Here is a 21,008-nt window from a genome sequence, read left to right as displayed (position 1 = left end):
TGTCCCTCCCTAGTTTAACACGCACGACGTCAGCCTCCTACAAGAGTTCTTCGTGGCCTTGTGTGATACTTGAAGCCTACTGCGCCTTTAAATTTGCTCTTATTGTGCTTTATCTGTTTAGTCTTGTATTTATTTTTATTTTACAATATACCAAGTTTACCTGGATTTAATTGAGTGCAGTCTCTGTGTTAACGGTTCAGACAAATCTCGCGATATCTCTCCCTAGCAACTCAATTGTTATCCTTAGATACCATAGTCTCGCAAGCTCAACGCCCATCAAACATCGAAAAGGTGAGCCTCTCTTCCTCTTTGGCTACAGTGTTTTTTAAAACACATTTGGTAAGTAGGTTTCACACAGCGTGTTTTGTATCGTTTAGTGTTAAACTTACATTACATCGGTTTAAACGAGCTCCTACTTTCTGCTCCTGTCAGTCATTTTCAGTAGTGCTGCTAAAGTTTATTAAGTCAGCAGGCCCGTTTGGTTTGAAACATGGCAGCACCATTTACCAGGAAAGAAAATACTGTGTAGTACTGCTGACGTTAATTACATAACGATTTTTCTTTTCTTTTCTTTTCTTTTTTGGTGTTATTTATGAAAATGAAAACAACAAGCAACAAAAGACTGCAAATATTTGGCCAGAAAGGTGTAGCCTGAAGTTTTAGCTTATTACCCAGTTTGATTCTTCTACTCCATTCCCCTCCTATTTATAAACTACTAGAAATTACTTAAATAGAAGCTTCTAACAAAGTGAAGTAGGCAAAAAGAGCGCAAAAAGCTGCACATCATGTCACGATCTAAAGCAGGGGTGTCCAACTCCAGTCCTCAAGAAACAGCTGAGAAACAAAGTCATTGACATCTATCAGCCTGGAACGGGTTACAAAGGAATTTCTAAGGCTTTGGGATTCACGGTGAGAGCATTATTCACAAATGAAGAAAACAATGATAAACCTTCCCAGAAGTGGCCCGTCTACCAAAATTACTCAAAGAGTCTGTCAATAATTCAAACAAAAGAACCCAGAACAATATCTGGATAACCACAGGCCTTATTTGCCTCAGTAAACGTCAGAGTTCATGCTTCAACAGTAAGAAAACGACTGAGCAAAAATGCTGCTGATGTCTCATCTCACATTTGCAAAAGAAACCATCTTGATGATTCCCAAGTGTTTGTGAAAAATGTTCCGTGGACTGACGAGCCTTTTGGAAGGTTTAAGTCCTGTTACATCTGGCGTAAAACTAACACAGCATTTCATAAAGAGAGCGTCATACCAACAGCCAGACATGACGGTGGTAGTATCATGACTGCGGCTGCTTTGCTGCTTCAGGAGCTGGACGACTTGCTATAAATGATGGAACCATGAATTCTGCGTTCTACCAGAAAGTCCTTTAGGAGAATGTTGACCATCAGTTTGTTATGCAGCAGGACAAAGTGTTGTAGTCAATACCTGGACCATATACAGTGGGGCAAAAAAGTATTTAGTCAGCCACCGATTGTGCAAGTTCCCCCACCTAAAATGATGACAGAAGTCAGTAATTTGCACCAGAGGTACACTTCAACTGTGAGAGACAGAATGTGAAAAAAAAAAATCCATGAATCCACATGGTAGGATTTGTAAAGAATTTATTCGTAAATCAGGGTGGAAAATAAGTATTTGGTCACCTCAAACAAGGAAAATCTCTGGCTCTCACAGACCTGTAACATCTTCTGTAAGAAGCTTTTCTGTCCCCCACTCGTTACCTGTATGAATGGCACCTGTTTGAACTCATCATCTGTATAAAAGACACCTGTCCACAGCCTCAAACAGTCAGACTCCAAACTCCGCCATGGCCAAGACCAAAGAGCTTTCGAAGGACACCAGGAAAAGTATTGTAGACCTGCACCAGACTGGGACGAGTGAATCTACAATAGGCAAGCAGCTTGGTGTGAAAAAATCAACTGTGGGAGCAATCATCAGAAAATGGAAGACATACAAGACCACTGATAATCTCCCTCGATCTGGGGCTCCACGCAAGATCTCATCCCGTGGGGTCACAATGATCATGAGAACGGTGAGCAAAGATCCCAGAACCACACGGGGGGACCTGGTGAATGACCTGCAGAGAGCTGGGACCAAAGTAACAAAGGTCACCATCAGTAACACACTACAACGGCAGGGAATCAAATCCCGCAGTGCCAGACGTGTTCCGCTGCTGAAGCCAGTGCATGTCCAGGCCCGTCTGAAGTTTGCCAGAGAGCACATGGATGATACAGCAGAGGATTGGGAGAATGTCATGTGGTCAGATGAAACCAAAGTAGAACTTTTTGGTATAAACTCAACTCGTCGTGTTTGGAGGAAGAAGAATACTGAGTTGCATCCCAAGAACACCATACCTACTGTGAAGCATGGGGGTGGAAACATCATGCTATGGGGCTGTTTTCTGCCAAGGGGACAGGACGACTGATCCGTGTTAAGGACAGAATGAATGGGGCCATGTATCGTGAGATTTTGAGCCAAAACCTCCTTCCATCAGTGAGAACTTTGAAGATGAAACGAGGCTGGGTCTTCCAACATGACAATGATCCAAAACACACCGCCCGGGCAACAAAGGAGTGGCTCCGTAAGAAGCATTTGAAAGTCCTGGAGTGGCCTAGCCAGTCTCCAGACCTCAACCCCATAGAAAATCTGTGGCGGGAGTTGAAAGCCCGTGTTGCTCGGCGACAGCCCCAAAACATCACTGCTCTCGAGAAGATCTGCATGGAGGAATGGGCCAAAATACCAGCTACTGTGTGTGCAAACCTGGTAAAGACCTATAGTAAACGTTTGACCTCTGTTATTGCCAACAAAGGTTATGTTACAAAGTATTGAGTTGTATTTTTGTTATTGACCAAATACTTATTTTCCACCCTGATTTATGAATAAATTCTTTACAAATCCTACCATGTGGATTCATGGATTTTTTTTTTTCACATTCTGTCTCTCACAGTTGAAGTGTACCTCTGGTGCAAATTACTGACCTCTGTCATCATTTTAGGTGGGGGAACTTGCACAATCGGTGGCTGACTAAATACTTTTTTGCCCCACTGTAATATGTATAAATAAATGTATTATATACATTGGTTACTTGGAACATTTAAATATGGGGGGTATAAAAGAAATCAGGAAGGGGGCAAATACCTTTTCACACCAGTGTATGTTGTTATGTTCCACAATAATTTGTATTCTTCACTCTTAGATTGCCATTCACATGCAGTCACCTGATGAAAGCCAGGTCTGGGGCCCTGGCCAGTCCCTATGGGGCCTGATCGCTGAACATATTTCTGAGTCAGAGCTGCCAAAGATCTACACCGCACTGGGCCATTCCTTGGTAGATGTGTACACGGACATGCACACTGAGGTGAGAGAAGTTTTATAACTCCAGTGTTTGATGTCTTCTGTCTGCATACAGTACCACAACACCTGGTTTGTAAGTTGGAAGGTCCCTCTTCACAGTCAGCAGATTGTTTCATCATTCATATGGTTTTATTTCTTTGAGGAATTCACGCTGGGTCTGTTTCTAGCAGGATTTAACAAAAGTACTACCACAACTTCTGCAAGAATTTCCTTTTGGGCAGAAGCAAATCAAAACATTGCTCAGCTAAGCATTCCTAGCCAAACAATTTAAGGACTCTGGTTTAAGGCTGTGTAAGTAGGTTAGTTTTGCTGCATATATTCATTACTTACAATTCCCAGACTCCATAATAAAAGTGAAATGTGGGTTAGCTGGCACGGCGCCACAATGAGATCTAAATGTGAGCCAGACAGACTTCAATATTTATTCCAGAGCAGCTAAACTCTCAGACCTACAGGGACTTGAAATGGCTCACAACTCATTAAACAAGCACATTTAAAATCAAGACTGAGGTGAAAATGTTCATTAAAAGAGGAAAAGTTTTGAGAAGAGTCAAAGTGAAACATGTCAGGGAAGAAACTGTGACTTCCTGATACTCATTAATAAAAAACTGTGAAGAACTGACAAAATGTAATTATATATTCATTCAAATTGAAATATCTTATTCCAGCTTTCATACTGTGGCTTGATGTGATACAACCACTGAACCAAAGCTGTGGTAAAACATATTTCTATTGTCTGTCCTTTTTTCTTTCTCAAATAATGAATTCTTAAAAAGCATTTTTTTCTAATAAGTGCATCTGGCTCTGTGGGCATTTTTGCCTCAGACATGTAGACCCCTGATTAGAGACAGCAGTGCACTCCGTGAGATGGATAAAACCTGTGTCAAATCAACTCGTGGATCCATCCACTGTGGCGACGCTTGGGAAATAAGGGATCAGTCAAATGTACCTTCCAAAAAAAAGTGCAAAGTCAGGGCATCATATGTTTTCTTTTTCCCTAAAAAGCAACCCAACACCTCAATAAAGAAAAATAAAGAACTGTAAAAGATAATTTCTAATGAATCTATGATCAGCTGACTAAAGAAATAAGTGAAAGCTGAAACACTCAAATGACAGACCTCAGACAGACAGTTGTGCTTCTGCACTTAAGATCAAGTTTGTAGGCTTTCTTTTCACCACCTTCTTGCTGAGGAACAGAAATTTCTCGTGCTTGGCTGTTTATTGTCTGGACTCCTCCAGTTTCTGAGGTGTAACTGAGCAAGACAGTGAAGCCAAACACCTTGCAGTGGCAGCATTTGGTGTGTGTTAATGAATGAATGAGAAACACTGCAAATGCTTTGTAGAGCCTCTGAGGTTAAAAGCCACTACTAAATGCAGACCATTCACTCTTTACCAGCTTCTTTCTTCTGCTTGTTTAGTACTAAAATCTTTCCATGTGTTAGACAGCCCTCCTTTCCATGCCGTGCCCCAATGGTTCAGTCACTGCTCACACAAAAAAAAGAAAAGGGAACCACCTGGATGTGGTTTAACTCGGCTCTAGAGGCCTGCCATGTAGATTCTTACCACATATAATATTTGTAGCAGTTTCTATGTGAAATCCACACGACAACTGTACGGCATGCAGGTACTCCTTCTCACTACTGCAAAATAATTCAGCATATGCACAACCCCACACACACTATATACACACAGAAAGAAGCTCAGTAAGCTGAGTCACTCAGGGGGTCGGTATAACAGGGTTAAAGAGGCTAATCCTCAACTGTTGATAAGACTGTTAGCTACATATAATTTGACTCGACTGTGTGTATGTGTGCGTCAGCTTTGATTGTGCGCCTGTACCCTTGCATGTGTATGTGTGTGTGACTTTGAGTATTGTTCTGATATTTCTTCATCTACAGTTCAGTGTGTCTGACTGTAAAGCCTCCAGGTGGAATAACAGACTTGAGGCTAAAAGCTCTGAGAATTATTCAGGAAAAATAGAGCAGAGAGGGCCTTATCTGACTGTCACACAAGTACATTCAGGTTTTGATTCAGTCTTTACATTTACTTTAGGATGGATCACTTTCATTTTTCTCTCCACGGCTCTCTGTATGTCTTTTCTTTCTCTTTTCTGTCTATGTTTCTCTTGCAGCCACATAATGCCTTCCATTCCTCAGTGAGCCACTGTGAAAAGTAATAGCAGATCTGCAGGTGACTCCTCCATTCCTCAGCGCTGCCATTCCTCCCTCCATCAAGGCCCTCATTGTCTAAGGCGGCAGGATCAGAGAAAATATTAGATTCTCCCTATAAGGCCCGATCTCTCCCTGAACTCTCACTTTCACTCTGTCTTTCTCTCTTTAAGCTGAATGAAATCCATCCCCAAAGTTAAATATTTTCAAAAACCCAATTTAAGTAGTTCAGCAAAACTGAAACGTTTCACCGGTGTTCCCTTGAAATAGCATTTGGATGAGATTGGCTTACTGCTGAGGAAAAAGGGAAAAACATCCAGGAACAACTCATTAGCCAGTGAGCCATGAATCCTTTAATATAAACACCTCAACACCCAAAGGCACATGGCGGAAGCTAGTGTGTTTGTATGTGTTCACCATGATAGGGTGTAAATGCTGGCGTTACGAGAGGATGTGCACACACACACATACACATGCAAAGACCAGAAGTGCTATGTTTAATATCCTTCTTTTGAAGTAAAGTCTTTGCATCATGACATAAATGATTGGCAAGCAACAGGTGTCGAGGTGCTAATGGGATCCAGACTTCACTGAGGCATGAGCATTCACACGCACTACAAAGAATAAAAAGGTTCTTGGCCTCAAAATGAACAGAGGTGTTTGTCTAATTTTCAGCCCAAGACATATAGTAGCCAGTGTGGTGTGAAAGCATGCTAACGGTGTATGTCGTTTTCAGATTTATATCGATTTTTTTTTCTCCTTTGTCCCTGTGGATGTAGAAGTTGTATTTCTTCCTGTTCCAAGAAGACTGTCAACTGTGCACAACAGTTTACAGTAAACAAGCTCTTCTTGCATCAGTGACAGCCAAGAAAATGTCTGCTCCTTGTAGTATTTAGTATTTGCACTGTCAGTGGAAATATTTATCTGTCCCTCAGTTTAACAGATTCTTTTTTCAGTGTAGAACTTCTGAGTCACTGTGAGAGAAACTACTTGTATCCTTACATTGAGTAAATACTAGTAGATTACCTTTAAAGTAACTAGCAGGATATTTTTTTGTATTTGTTAACCACTGCTTTCAATCTTAATAGTTCTATGAATACAAACGCTATGCTGTCATTTTCATATGAATCAGTATAGAATTATGGGTTACTCTTCTCACAGTTTATCTTTTTCACACATTGTTTTCATATTGCTGACCTGAAATAAATGTTATTGTTAAAATAATTGCCTTCCAGTCATCTTTAGGCAGGAAGCTTGCCAACAAAGTCAGTATCTGGAGCATACTCCATGTGGACTCAACTAATAACCAGCCCATTTACAAATCTGTGGATAAATTGTGTGTATGAATATTTCATGCTTAAATGTGATTTATTAGTATTATCCTACCTGAATTTGACCTAAGAACAAATTAAGGTAATTTAAACACAAGTCTTTAAAATCACTACTACCACTACAACTACTACTGCTACTAATAATAATAATAATAATAATAATAATAATAACAATAATAACAACAATAATAATAATAATAATAATTACAATAGCTTTCATTAAAAATTAGGATTTCTCACTTGGATTTTTTTCCCTCCACATGTTTTGTTTTTGGTTTTTTTGGTGGTCTTTTTCATTTCAACTTTCATGTCCAACCTTTTTTGAATTCTGCCGCTTGTGAGCCTCTGTTATTTCAGTTTCCCCCTGCTTTCCAGCCTATTAGCTATGCAGGCTTCTGTCTTACATCATTGTCATCACTTTCTCTGCTTCACCTCCAGGTGGGCGTGGGCGTGTTGCAGTATGCAGATTGTAAACAGATTGCACAAACCTGTTGTTTCCAAATGAAATTGATTTACTAACTTGTGCACAGTGGTAACAAAATAGGCCGATGGGCGTTTCATAATTCTCATGGTAATTTTCCCTGCACACTTGTATTTTGCACCAATTACATTTCCATGTAGATATGAGTAAATGTGGGACTTTTTAAACACTTGTCTCGCTGTGGTACCTTTTGCAGGCAGAGATGTGGCACAAGATGTGGCAGGAGAACCAGCGAAGTGGAAAGCACGGCGGTGTGGCGGGGACCCCGCTCCCACGTCTGCAGGGTGCCCCTCTAGTTGACCCCCCTGCTGTGAAAGAGCTTTTGAGAGCTGAGGTCAAGATGTTACTACAGACTCTCGGAGAGAAAGCCAGCAGGGCAGGAAGGTAGGTGTAACATCTCACATACTCAGATCAACACTGCTGGACATGCTTAATGAACTAGTTATGGCGCTTTTATTCATCAGTTTCTGCAACACCAGTCTCTGCTACAGCCTTGAAATGCACTTCAAAGTTTGGAGAATAACTTGATTTGTTATCTTGATAATATTACCATCTATCCACTCTAACTAGAGCCTGTCCCATCTCTCATAGGGTGAGATGTGAGGGTACACCCTGGTCAGGTCACCAGTCTGTCCCAGGACTAAGTGACAATACACTGAACATTTTCTTAAGAAATTAAAACCTTTATTAGTTTTTTTTATCCTGACTTTTTATGCCCATTTTATACATTTCTTTCTTTCCCCTGATCATTCATGTCTTTCCTTTATTCACCAGCCATTAGGTGGGCTGATCAGATGAGTTAAGACCATGGTCTCACACGTTTTACGTCATTTCTCCCTCCTCACAAAAAGTACCATAAAATGCTATTTTGTGCTCCCATGTCGGTTACAAATGGCATGGGAAAGCAGAAGGACAAAGGTTTTTGGAGACGGGAACTGGTGTGGGAATTGAGGAACAATAGGACAATTATAGGAGCGAGACACAGTGATAGATGACTGCAAACACTAGACTCGCACTCAGTGCAAGCTCTGTCGAACTGCAGATATGTTTTACTTTAAATGGGAGCCAAATACTCATCTTCAAAATCTTGTGAAAAGTTAGTATAGAATTGCAACAACTTTGAAGGAAAAGAAAGGCTGATTGAGATCCAGTGAAGGGCTCTCAGGGAGACAGCTTTGAGGCTTAGTACTCTATATCTGCTTTATATGTCATCAGGGAGTTATAAGCTTCTCAAGAAGTAGTAATAAAACTTCCTAATTCCTGCTTTTTCATCTTTTTTTTAAAAGTTTTACAGCTAATCGTACAATGCAGGTCAGAGATAAGCTTGTAACAACTGGCAATTTAATGACATGCATTAAAATACTCTGGAGAATGTCATAAAACCATTGGCAGAGCAATATTGGTTACCAGCACTGCCCTGCATTCTCACATTAAGACATAATGCCTTTGTGAGTAGGTGTGTGTGAGAGACTGAGACTATGTATGTTTAAGGTAGCAACTACCCCAGCAACTTGCAGTTTGCAGCCAGGAATGCTGCCGCATGACTTCTCTAGTTTTGCTGAGGCCTTTTAGGACATAAGATGGATTGCACTCCACTTTGTGGCTTACCATTTATTGCCTGTCAATTTGTGCAGGCTGTTGTAGGCTGGAGGCAGCTTTTTATTCTGTGGGTTTCTGTGGACCTTTAAAAAGTCGTGAAAAGCCAATAATCAGAAATTTAGGCTTTAAATTGGACTTGATGAAAGGATTAAGAAGTTTAAGAAGTTTACTTTAAATAAATGGTGTGGTAATTAAAAAAGAACCATAAAGACACCTTAAGAAAGACACCAGCAAAGGCCTGCCCTGTTTACAGTATAAGTATCACCAAAGTCCAACCCGATTGCCACCCAGTCTGCACTAACAGCGCAGACTGAGTGGCAATCAGGTTGTCCTTTTTTTGTCTTTTTAAATATAGTTATTTGCATTTGGGCTATTTGTGGGTATAAATTATGGGTTGATCTAATATCTTTTGTTTGTTTGTTTTTATTAATCATGTCTTTCAAATGGTAAAAATGCCATAAATACTGACATTTCCCAAACCCAAAGAAATAAATGTTAGAAAAGTCCTTATTTTGTGTGTTTAGTAGTTAAAATTGCACCATGGAAATGTTTTATCACCTCTTTGCTGTCTATGTGTGATTGGCACACAGTTGACATACACAAGAAGTTGAATAATTTGCAGGTATTTGATTAGACGAATTAAACTCTGTATAAAGTCTACGCTACATGGTCAAAGTACTGGGCCACCTACACATCTAACCTACAGGAGCTTTTATGACAACCAGTTGTTAATCCAAAGGCATTAATATGGCTTTGGTCTCCCTGTTGCTGCTATAACACCTTCCACTCTACTGAGAAGGTTTTCAATGAGATTTTGGAATGTGTCTGTTTTTGCCATTTATCCAGAAAAGTACTGTTCACCACAGCCTGGTTCAGTCTTGGTTCCAGTTCATCCTAAAGGTGCTTGTTAGGATTGAGGTCAGGGCTCTGTGCAGGCCAATCACGTTCTTCTACACAAAACTCATCCAACCATGGATGTTACTTTGTGCACTGGAGCATGCAGGGGCAGAAAATGGCCTTTCCCAAACTGTTAAAGCTGGAAGCATAGAATTGTCCAAGATGTCTGAAGCATTAAAAAGGGCCTCAGCCCAGCTCCAGAAAAACAACCCAATTAAAGATGTATTAAACCCACTCCTTCTCCACCAAACTTTACAGTCAGGCAGGTAAAGTTTTTTTTGGCATTACATGCTGGCTGATAGAAATGTGTGATTTCACCACTTCACAGAACACATTTCCACTGCTCTCAAGCTCAGTGGCCACATCCTTCACACCACTCCATTTCAATGCTAACATTGTGCTTGGTAATGTAAAGCCTAGAAACCAGTGCCATGAGGCTTCCAGCACAGTTTGTGTACTGAAAATTTGTGTGCTTCCAGCACATGTTAGATCCAGCACACTGTGCTGATGTTAGATCCAGAGGAGGTTCAGAGCTCTGCAGTTACAGAGTCAGCAGTGAGTTGGCGACTTTTACGCACTATGCACCTCAGGACTCAGCGACCCCGCTCTGCAACTTTACATGGTCATTCACTTCATGGGCGAGTTGCTGTGGCTCCTAAACGCTTCCACTTTGCTGTAATACCACTTACAGTTGATGGTGGAATATCTAGGAGGGAAGATATTTCACAAACTGACTAACTGTTGCAGCGGTGACATCCTATTACAGCACCATGCTCGAATTCATTCATCTATTAGTTGAGAAATATTTCAGTCTTGATCAAAGTTAACCAGCAGACCAGCACTGCCCTCCACTGACTGGCTGTTTTTTTATTTTTTTATTTAAGACTTCTTTCTCCACAGTCTCCTACTGAATCTAGTTCGTGGATCAAAAAAAATCTAAAATGTTACACTGGTGCGTGTTATGACAGCTCAGTTGACAGGGATTTATTTTGAAGCAATCTTAAAGGGATTTTTTTCTACAGATGGTAGCAAGGCCTGATGTTTAAGCTGACAATCCAATATCCATAAGGCTACAGGTCTGATGCCCAGAACAGCAGAGTGTCTTATTAACGTGTCACTGAGCAAGACACAAACTGAAGCCTCGCTCACTTGCAAAACACAAGTCACTCTTGTAAAGTGCTCTAGTTTGGATGTAAATGGATTATAAAAAGTACCATTCAGACCGAGAAACGAAGCCTGTTGTTATTGGCTGGGAGGGAATAGTGCCAAAAAAAAGGCATTGGTGCCACACAGACTGTGCCAGCGCAAATCACCTTTTCTCTTTGAAGTTGGCTTCTGTGTAGTTGTTGACCTTGATGCATGGTACTGTGTGTGTGATCCAGGTCTTTGATCGTTCAATTAGGCTAAGTCCCAAGTGCATATCGGCTGAATGGCTTTCAGGAATAAGCCTAACACACACTTCTCGCTGATACCACTTTCACTGTAGAGCTCGACAACCATCTGTTTAATTTAATATGCTCTGTTGGCGTTAAAATTGAGAATACATACATCAAGGTGTGGACCTCTCATACAAAGTATTTGTACCTTTTAAAAAAAAAAAAAGGTTTACTAGACATTTACCTGACACGACTGGTTTCAGCAATAGTTGCTGACGCAGTCGGTGCTGCATTTTTCTGTGTTTGAGTCGTTTGTATGAGGCGGTGGGGGTGGGGGTGGGTGTGTGCCTTGTAAAGCTGACTGATTTATCTTGTAGGCTTCCTCCTGTGTGGTCCTGATGTTCCTACCATTCAATCTCTTACACATACACAAACACACATAGATGCATATCGTTGCCAGATTCGCATAAAAACATGCATTTTCTATCGCGCAGTGACTGTGAAATTAAGCAGAATGGACCAGACAGAGAGCTACCTCACCTGCAGCTGCCCCTGTGGTTTAGCTTTCTCCATGAGTGAAGAAGATTTAATGCTGCTGCTGTATAACTTTTCTGCTTTGAGATATACATGCTTTTTAAAGATAACTTGTGGACACGTTTTAAAAATTTAATTCAATAAGAAGAGACCATTTGGAATAGCAGAACATGATTTATTGATATACAGAATTCAGTTAAGCTATTTGGCAATTAGATTTCAAAAACCCATCGTAGCAGAACAGCGTCCCACCGGAAGTAGGGCAGGACCCCCTGGAGGGCGGTGATGATGAAGATGAAGGCTTGGATGGCGCCCTGAGTGACTCGGGTGCTGTGGAGATGGGGAAGAAGTGGGTTGCGTGAATGAAAGTCTGAAAGAGAGAATGACAGAAGAGCACTGAGGTTTAAATTAAACAGATTGGAAGCTGATTGGGTTGAAGCTGACAGGCAAGAAGATGATTGGACTAGAACAGTGATGTCAGCATTGAGTTTTGAGAGCCTGTGAAAGTGGGACTGATACAAAGAATAGACTGGCAGGCAAAAACCACCAGTGCAGATGAGTGCTTACAGATCTTTCTTACTGAACTTATGCTTATGCTTCATTATATTCTATATTACATTCTACCACAACTTTTCTCACTTTTCCAACCAGTATTACTGCAGTGTAGCTGTCATGCCGCTGAAATCATTAGCAGATCATATGAAAAAGTGCAAAGCGCTTGGATACAGTTTCAGCCTCTTTTAGGCAATGCAAAGGATTAAACCGCTGTGGAAAACTGCAGAAAAGCAAAAGCTCAATCTGTGGCTCTTTTGTATTAGAGATGTTGAGGAGCTCCTGCATCGGTACAAACCTGAGACTCTAAACTACGCCCTCGGCCACCGAGACAGATGTCACACTAATTGCACCAACCCTGAAGATACTGACAGTGGAAGCAGGTTAGCAAGAGCCCAGGCTTGCTTAATTTACTGAGATTATGCAGAACTTGATAAAGTCTTGTAATCTTCTGTCTTCAATTCCAACCTGTCCCTCTTTAGGCCGGACTCCCGCTGTTCAGTCCAGTCCAGAGCTGAAGATGAGATCGAAGCAGTGAGAGGAAAGCTTAATGTCACCGAGATAGACCAAGTGGTTGATCGACTCAGGTGAGTTTGAGCCATGTTAAGGATTTTAAAAGCCTTAAAAACATTTTTGTTAAGTATTTGAATCAACTTTGAACTGGGTCATTTGTACCAAAGGGAATATTATCATCTGAATGTACAGATCTGCACTACTTTCAGACTTTTATTTGTTAAGTTTTTAAATCCCTCAGCTTTTCTGTTTGTGGGTCATTTGAAGTGTTCACATGTGGTTGTTGTCTGAAGCTGCAGCCGTCTTATGTTCACCATACTTGGCACCAAATAGCAGATAGATGGACTTAGTGACAGTCTGTTAAAGCTAAGAAGCTGAGGGCAAGGCATCAAAACCTGAAACTTGAGGCTCGAAACAACGCTGAATGTTGCTGGGTATCTGTGGTATGTGTAAGTAAGCAACATTGATGTCACACGTTCTCAAAGTTACAGAGCTAAAAGAAAAACAAAACAACAGAAAATCTTTTAATGCTAGTGAAATGATTTTTTTAAAAGAGGCTCAGTGCTTGCTGTGAATCCACAAAGTCTGCCCTTCAGGGTCGAATGATTAGAATTTATTTACAAATCCGGCAGTATCGCCCTAATACATCCAGATTTTAATAAGCAAATACATTATCACACCTTCCTTTAAAGAACCTTTATTATTGTACTTAAAACACTTGCAGTGTTGTCATTCATTACTTTTTGTAATAACATATTGTTATTTGGATTGTGCTGTTCGGAGAAAGCACCGGTTGTATCGATCAGTCTTCTGTGAAATCAAACCAGTCTATATGCTCTGTTTGTTTATTGTGACCCCTAAAATCTTTTTCCGTACCTCCTTATATATGACCCTGTAGTGCACCATCTATACACACCCAACTTAGTGGAATAACGTAAGGGCATACATGCGGTCCAAACTGGGAAAGAGCACAGTTCACACTGGTACAATAGTTAAAGAATGAACTCTTGTCCTGGTTTTTGTAATACAGTCTAGCAGCGACACATCTTGCATATAATTTTTTTTTTTGTGACTGACTCATTCATATTTGGTCTTTGTAACTCTGAAAGTCAGAGTTTCTCTGAGCCCTCTCATTTTCCCCTTAATTTCCCCCTCAGCCTTCCTCTGTGGCTTTTGTCATTGCCCTGCCTCCTTCACGCTCCATCCCTCCGTTTCTTCCTTCACCCCTCGCTCTGAGGCCCACGGGGCAAAGCAGTCGCTGGAGCTACCTTAGAAAAACGCCTCCCTCCCTCTCTCTCTTTCTCCCATTTCCTGCCTAGACCAGAACAAAAGGCCCCATTGTCAATAAATGGATCCCAGACCCGACCAGAGCCAGCAGAAGATTCTTTTTCATTTGAAAGAAGTGAATAAAATCTACTACGGTTATGTAACCGGAGAAGGGCAAAGATAGGGAGGGAAAAGAAAAATAGGACACTGTTTCCTCTGTACCGTATGAAAACTGCAGAGGATAAAGTCTGAGCAATGCACCTATTCTGTTGTCGCTGCCTGTGTTTTCCATCCTATTGAAACTGATATTTATCTGTCAGTCTGTCTGTCTATCCATCCATGCAGAGCTCTCCTAATAGGGGAATGTGAAGAACTGACCAGACTGGTGAAGCATATAAAGGTAAGAAGATCAGGATGGAACAGCCACCTATCAAATGAATGCTTACTCAACCTATTTTTTTGTCAGTTGCCAGTGCAACACTGATGAAAATCCTACAGTTATTTACAGGTGACTGCACCAAAACAGCTGTGAATTTTACACATCAAAACAATCCATGAATTATGAGCATCGCGAAGGACTGTGAGGCCTGAATAATATGTGCTTTATCAATATGTAGTATAATCTGTAGAGTAGGGTTTTTCTTCAGGTGTAATTTTTCCTCTTAATCCCCAAACTGAGAGTTTCCCTTCATCCAAAGTTTCTTCAGCTACAGAGAAAGAATCTACATACAAAATAGCATTTTTAGCATTTAGCATTTTTCGAGCTTGAGTTGTTTGATGCATGTTCATCGTTTCCATTACACTGACTTCCTCGTGCGTCAGCATATTTTTAGCCTGAAAGACAAAAGATATGTTTTTCCCTCTTAGTTTCAGTCCCTTAGGCAGTCCTGCTAATTCTCTTTTTGGCGGTGAAGCCCAGCAAAGGCGAACATTTTCACAAATCAGCATGCATGCACGCTCACAAAAGCCTGCAAAGCCTCAGTCTGAACTTGTATTTTCCATTTTTCCAGCCAAGAGTAAGATCAATCTCCTCCCAATCAATCAAATGGCATATAAAGACATTTTTACACACACACACACTCGATCTAACTACATATGTACGTTATCACAGAAACAGAGTGAGTTTAGCCAGATGTAGGACTTTTCTGCTGCCCAGATGTGGAAGTTATCTCTCTGTACACTCCTTTTGTGTCTGACCATCTACAAGTGTTGCATTGCCAAGAGCTTCTCTCGGAAATATTAGAAACCTAAGCAAAGAACAGACACTCAAGTTCACTGCATGTTTTCAAGGACCCAGCAGTGGATGAAGTGTTGTTGTGCCTGAAGCGCAAACAGCTTCTTAAATTACTTAAACGTTCCTGTGAGGCGAAGATGCCATTAAAAAGATAAACAAAGTGGGAAAGGTACACAATATTGAAACCCTCATTGAGCTTTTTATTGTTGACAAAGTAAAACCCCGTGTAGGAGAGTGAAGATAAAGGGGAAACGTGACCCAAGCATGTGTTAGCTTTAAAAGCCTGACGGTGGGAAGTTAATTGTAACCACTTTTCTTTGTCTGTCTTAGATCTCATTTAAAAGAGATTGCAATCAGTGCCAGTAAGGAAATTGTTTCCTTAAGCAAGTGTCTGCTGTCTGATGTGCGATTGGCATGAACTCACTGTGCATGTTCAGTCACAGATGTGGGGACCATGTTGGCCTTACATTGTGCAAGTCATCATTACCTTATTAAGAGTGAGTGCTTCAGATCTTGGAACGACACTGGCCTCAGGATCTTCTGTGTGACTTGTTCGATTATTAACAACTCTACAATCTCACCACATCTGAGGCGGTCATAAAGGAATCGACAGTGAAGATTTAGAAGTAGTTCACAGACTTGTGTATATTTTTCTTTAAATCACCAATTCTCTTTCTGTGTGTTTTTCAAGGGGAATTCAGATTCTGCTCCAAATTGGAAGACGTTATGGAGAGGCAGAGCTAAGCAGGAAAACATTTGAATGTTCAAGTCAGAGTTTTAGATCATAATTGTTAACCTCTGTTTTGTTCCAAGGGCTGCTTTTAATTTCTACACTTTTGGGGGGGCTTTTTCTTGTTTACGTAATCAACCACATGTTCTAAATGCTACGCCTGTCAGCCAGTAAGCTTTTTACCACGCACAGCTGAGGTTTCTATTGATTTAGAGTTATTCAGTGCAGTTAAATTATATTGTTTTTAAAACAGCTATTAAAGAAAGGCATATCAGGCATATAGGGATTGTTACAGTATGAGCTAATTGCTTTTTTAGTGCTGGATGTAGCGGCCAATCATAAAATGGTCCTAAACACAGTCATAATGACCCATTTTCTCTTAGCAGGAGGGAGAGATAGTGACTTGGACCAGCACCAAACAAACAACTCTTAATGACAGTAGATAGGAGGAACTCACACATGTATACACACACCTCTACTGATCCTTGTTTGAGTGTACTGAGTATAAAACACTCGAGCTGTGGAAAATATGTAAAAAAAAAAAAAAACATCCTTACTCTAAAGTAAAGACCGCGCTGTCAGCACAGGTTTACACACAATTTTACATAATCTGTTAATAAGTGAACTTTTTCTTTTATGGACACTAACTGGTAAATCGGAATCATCATCATGACTCTCTTCACAGCTTTATTACTTATTAGGTCACTGATCTCTTCCATCACAGTCTGACTTTGGCTACGCTTTGAGCTTTACACAAAGTTACTGAAACGTATTTGTTCATAATAAATAAAGGAGTACGTCTCAGTGGAGCCTCTGATATGTAGTCTAAACATCGCAGTCAGCTTTAACTCACTGCTGTCATAGGACTGGAGTCTGTCAGGGATTTCATGATTTATATGATCTTTATTTAAACTGATGGACTGATCTTTGTTTGTGCTATCAGAGGTGCTGCTGGCTTTTAACTTACATTTTATTTTACTTTGTTTTATTCATGTTTTTTTCTATTGAATTGCTAGCAGCCCTGCTCTAGCTCAAAGCTGCCTCACCCTACACACCTGGCTTCTAAAATCAACATAATATAGTCCCATCTCAGAGATAAACGAGCACATCACAGTGCAGCAGCTAGAGTATTATTACTTCTGTATGGTGATGCATTTCTGACAATACTGACTTTATAAAAGTTATACTGTGTAAAATGTGATTAAAAATGACCTTAATATGTCATCCTAAAAAACTATGCAGTTCTGGTTAAACTGGTGTAGCTTCTCCACCAAATGCTACAGTCCGGCCAGAGCCTCAGATATGCAAGACAAATTCAAGAATTCCTTCACAAATGGTGTTGCAGTTGCTGCAGGATAGTTATTTAACTGTATAATAACATAGGTGCTGAACAGACTTGCTTTTATATAGGATTATAACCAGAATAAAACCAGTTGAGTTGAGCCCACCATTGCAAAAAGAAAGGTGGCACTGGAGTTGAGCTCATCAGTCCAAACTGACTGAAATTGAATGCGATGTATTGTCAATCTGTCTGCATTTATAAAAATGAGAGGTATTTTCAAAGCTTCACCAATTTGTAAGAGAGTTTCTCGACTCAGTCTGAGTCGGCCAACGCTTGCTTGTAAACAGGTTGTCAAAGGTGCAATGGGCTTGCTGTTGAAAGCGTTCACTACAACTTCTTGTTTTTGCCAAACGAGAAGAAAATTCAGTGCATTCACCAGGCGACAACCAGTTTTTCGTAGTCACAGGGAGGTTGCTGGCTTATTTTTACTCTAGTGTGACTGAGACTTGATAAAACCAACTTATATAAGGTGTTCCATCAGGATGCTGAAAGTATTATTTTTTTTTACTGCTTGACCAGCTTGATCAAGCTTGACAGAGCCATCTTAGAGAACCACCACCTCAGGTTATGAAAAGATGGCTGTCATACCGCTTTGAGCTGGATTTTGTAGAAGGATTAAGCTGCCGAGGAAGTTGCCGTAAATGTGCGTCGTGCAGAGGCGGATTTGGGTTCTCATGTATCAGATTAATCACTAAAACATACAGCCTTTCCTAAAATACCACCAAGTCTGCACTGTGGTAATGTGTTCAAACCCCACACGGACCACACAGGCTATTTTTGGAGTGCGTGCGCTTTAGAGTTGTTTTAGATTTCAGTCACTTCTCTGTCAGTGGCACCGCACATACTTTGTCTGTTGCTCTGAAAGACAATACTGGAAGGTTTGGGTTTGAATCCCACTATGAGAACAGGGCAGAGTATGTGCTTTATCTGTCAGTCTCCAGGCCTGTGGGTTTATGTGGGTATGTCTGTGTTTGTGCATGTGCGCACGCGTGCATGTGTGTTTGTGTAATAGTCTGCGGTGGCTATAAAGACTCTTAGTATTTGTGTTGCTGTAAAACGAGAAGGAGGCTGTTCCAGTCTCTGGTAACAAACACATGCACATTAAGACACATTTTGCAATCAGGTCTTTGGTTTTGTGAGTTTCAGACACACACTAACACACAGAGCTCTATGGTTTTCATTTGCTATGGATATCGATGTTTGAAGCCAAATTATGATGGAACACTGCTGCTCAATCATTTAGCGGTTACACACATACACACATTCCTTTCCTTCTCCTCCCGCTGTTAGTTTTATCCTCTTCCCTGTTCCTTTGCTATTTCCAAAGCCTCATCTTAAGCATGTTTAATACATTTATATCCTATTTTTCCAGTGTGTCCTAGTTTGGTGCCACAGCATTATGCTAAACGCTGCTGCGATGAGGAGTAGAACTGCACAGTTAACATGAGCTCTCAAGTTTCTCTTTTCTCCTGTGCTTTGTGTTTCTTGCAGGCAAACATTAAACAAAAGTGTCACAGCGGACTTCATAAATCTGAACCTTCACTTGCAGGTTAAGTCACAAATTTTGGCATTTGCTGCCATCTGCTGGCAAAATATTTTGTCCAACACGCGTTACATGTCTTTATTTGAGTTTACAATTTGAAAGTGATTCCAAGACATATTTATGAATGTAAAAATGAGCTATGCAGGGTCTGTCTTCTGCTGATTAACAGGTAGTTCATGAGTACAAGGAGGCGTTCAGGGATTAGTTAGGATTGACAGGGACTTACATTAATGTTTGTAATTAATATTCACAATATCTCAAAATAGTTTTAATCATATTTGAGACCATTTCATATCTCAGATATGTTGTGTTTGTGTATTTGTAGACCTGAGAGAACTTAGAGGAGCTATACAAGTGGATTTGGAGCTCAGCCCCTTTCTGTTCCCACCTTCGTCCCCTTTGCCTGCAAAGAAAGGTTTCAGGTTAGTATGCATTATTATTATTGAGAGGTTTGTAATTAATATTAAAATAGCTGCTTCACTTTCATTGCTTGTTTTTGTCTTCTCATTCCATTAAATATTTTGAATGTGAACACGATGACGCTTTTCCTGTAACACAATCTCAAAAAATACCTTCAACTGCTTCTTTTTGTTGTCATTGTGAATGAAAATTCCTTTAATTCGTGAACTTCTGATTCCTTTTCCACAGACTGACAGCAGCACAAAGCTCAGAGAGTCTGAAAACTTTATCTCCTCCATCAGTCCTAAGACCGCATCCACCTCCTCCTCTGTCCCCTCCTATACCCAGGCCTCCAGCTAGACCCCGTCTCTCTAAGATGTCAACATCCAGGACTCACGGTCAGCATAGAGTCACATCAGCTTTTAAAAAGTCAAGCAAAACACCTACCTGCAGCACTGCTGACACATCTGGGCATACACACGGTCTCCTCACCACTGACCACATAATGAGAAATAATAACCAGTGTGGTTTTTGTCCAGAACAAGACAGTGCTGGTCTTTCCTGCAGGACCCCGGATTCTACGGCTAATTTTGAAGAAAAATCTGAGAGAAACTCACCCCTTCACAAAACCCATTTATCAGTAAACTGCAGGATTCACAGCCAAAGTCGAGAGTGTGAATGGTCACCGCAGAGGGAGAGAAAGAGCAGCCCTGCGTACAGGCCAAGAAACATCAATATCACCCCGTCACCTGTTCCTGCTCCCAGCGGTCTCTGTAATGAAGGAAGTTGCAGCAGCAAAAGTACTGACCAATCTGTGGCAGCGAAATGGAATTCAGGTATTCAAAAGAGGCAGCAGGATAGTAGCTGTGAAGGCAGTTTAGAATCAGCGAGAGCACAGTCATATGCTGATAGCAGGAGGAAGATGTCTGAGAATTCAGTCATGTCTGAAACTCGGAGAACTCCTGCACAGACATGCAGAAGGAAGAGCAACGGTGAGACTTCTAGAAATTTAAGTGGTGCCTTCAGGAATGATGGCAAAGAGCAACAAAACCTGGGTGGCCAGTGTGCAACACTTTGCCCATCTCATCCTTCAGCTGCATGCAGTCAGCGACCACCAGCAAAGATTAATGAATATTTTTTTACCTCTTCAAAAAAACCACAAGGGGGAAGCACAAGTCAGCCAAAAGAACCAGCAGAGCCCCAGTTTCTCCAGAGGTTTCATCAGCCAGTGCCTCCTACGAGAGTGCAAACTTAAAGACGACTACTACCTGAGGGTGGTAGTCATCTACCTTCTCTTTTTATTTTTTATTTCCAAGCTGGATGGATTGACAGTTGCAAAAAATGTTTTACATGGTTTGTAAGGATTCAAAAAATAATAATAACAGAATACAGTATGGTGTCTTGAGCCACCTCTTATTTCCTCATATATATTTAGGTTTGAATGCCCTCTATATTTTCATTTTAAGGTACTTTGCTGGGTGTTTCGGCCATTATCACTAGACACCTTCATCCAAGCAGACCATGCCAGGGTTGATCAGGCCCCGGAGTGTGTCACTGGTTTATGTTAAAATTGTTATTTCTCTTCTTCTTTCTTCTGTTTAGTTTTCTTCAGGTTATTTTCTATCTATTCACTGCAACTGAGAAATAATACTTACTTCTTTAGCATTTATGGAG

The 21,008-nt window shown here is 40.8% G+C and overlaps 1 protein-coding gene across 5 annotated transcripts; it reads left to right on the top strand.

The window, feature by feature from the left end:
- Positions 1-56: 56 nt before the first annotated feature.
- On the top strand, positions 57-20,957 carry ccdc24 (coiled-coil domain containing 24). 5 transcript variants are annotated; one of them, XM_040018720.1, is made up of 10 exons: positions 60-291; positions 3,212-3,373; positions 7,546-7,733; positions 12,574-12,690; positions 12,790-12,894; positions 14,432-14,486; positions 18,884-18,941; positions 19,261-19,357; positions 19,584-19,732; positions 19,874-20,957. In XM_040018720.1, exons 2-10 carry the CDS (start codon positions 3,224-3,226, stop codon positions 20,587-20,589), a joined length of 1,635 nt encoding a protein of 544 aa, XP_039874654.1. In that variant the 5' UTR covers positions 60-291; positions 3,212-3,223; the 3' UTR covers positions 20,590-20,957. The 5 variants fall into 5 exon arrangements, 4 of the variants coding, with proteins under 4 accessions (XP_039874654.1, XP_039874644.1, XP_039874635.1 ...); XM_040018710.1 differs by having other exon boundaries at positions 60-339; positions 19,584-20,957; XM_040018701.1 differs by having other exon boundaries at positions 61-291; positions 19,584-20,957.
- Positions 20,958-21,008: the final 51 nt, after the last annotated feature.

The sequence above is a fragment of the Simochromis diagramma genome, unplaced genomic scaffold (genome assembly GCF_900408965.1).
Source record: "Simochromis diagramma unplaced genomic scaffold, fSimDia1.1 OVJJ01000205.1, whole genome shotgun sequence".
Lineage (NCBI taxonomy): Eukaryota > Metazoa > Chordata > Actinopteri > Cichliformes > Cichlidae > Simochromis > Simochromis diagramma.
The sequence above is the reverse complement of the archived record's forward strand: the minus strand, read 5'-3'. Positions and strand labels throughout refer to the sequence as shown.

Excerpts from the sequence above, each read along its gene's own strand:
- ccdc24 (XM_040018710.1), top strand. The coding sequence starts at position 3,224 with ATGCAGTCACCTGATGAAAGCCAGGTCTGGGGCCCTGGCCAGTCCCTA. Across the intron at positions 14,487-18,883 it reads GACTGGTGAAGCATATAAAG|GCAAACATTAAACAAAAGTG; the intron begins GTAAGAAGATCA and ends TGTTTCTTGCAG. Across the intron at positions 19,358-19,583 it reads CCTGCAAAGAAAGGTTTCAG|ACTGACAGCAGCACAAAGCT; the intron begins GTTAGTATGCAT and ends CCTTTTCCACAG.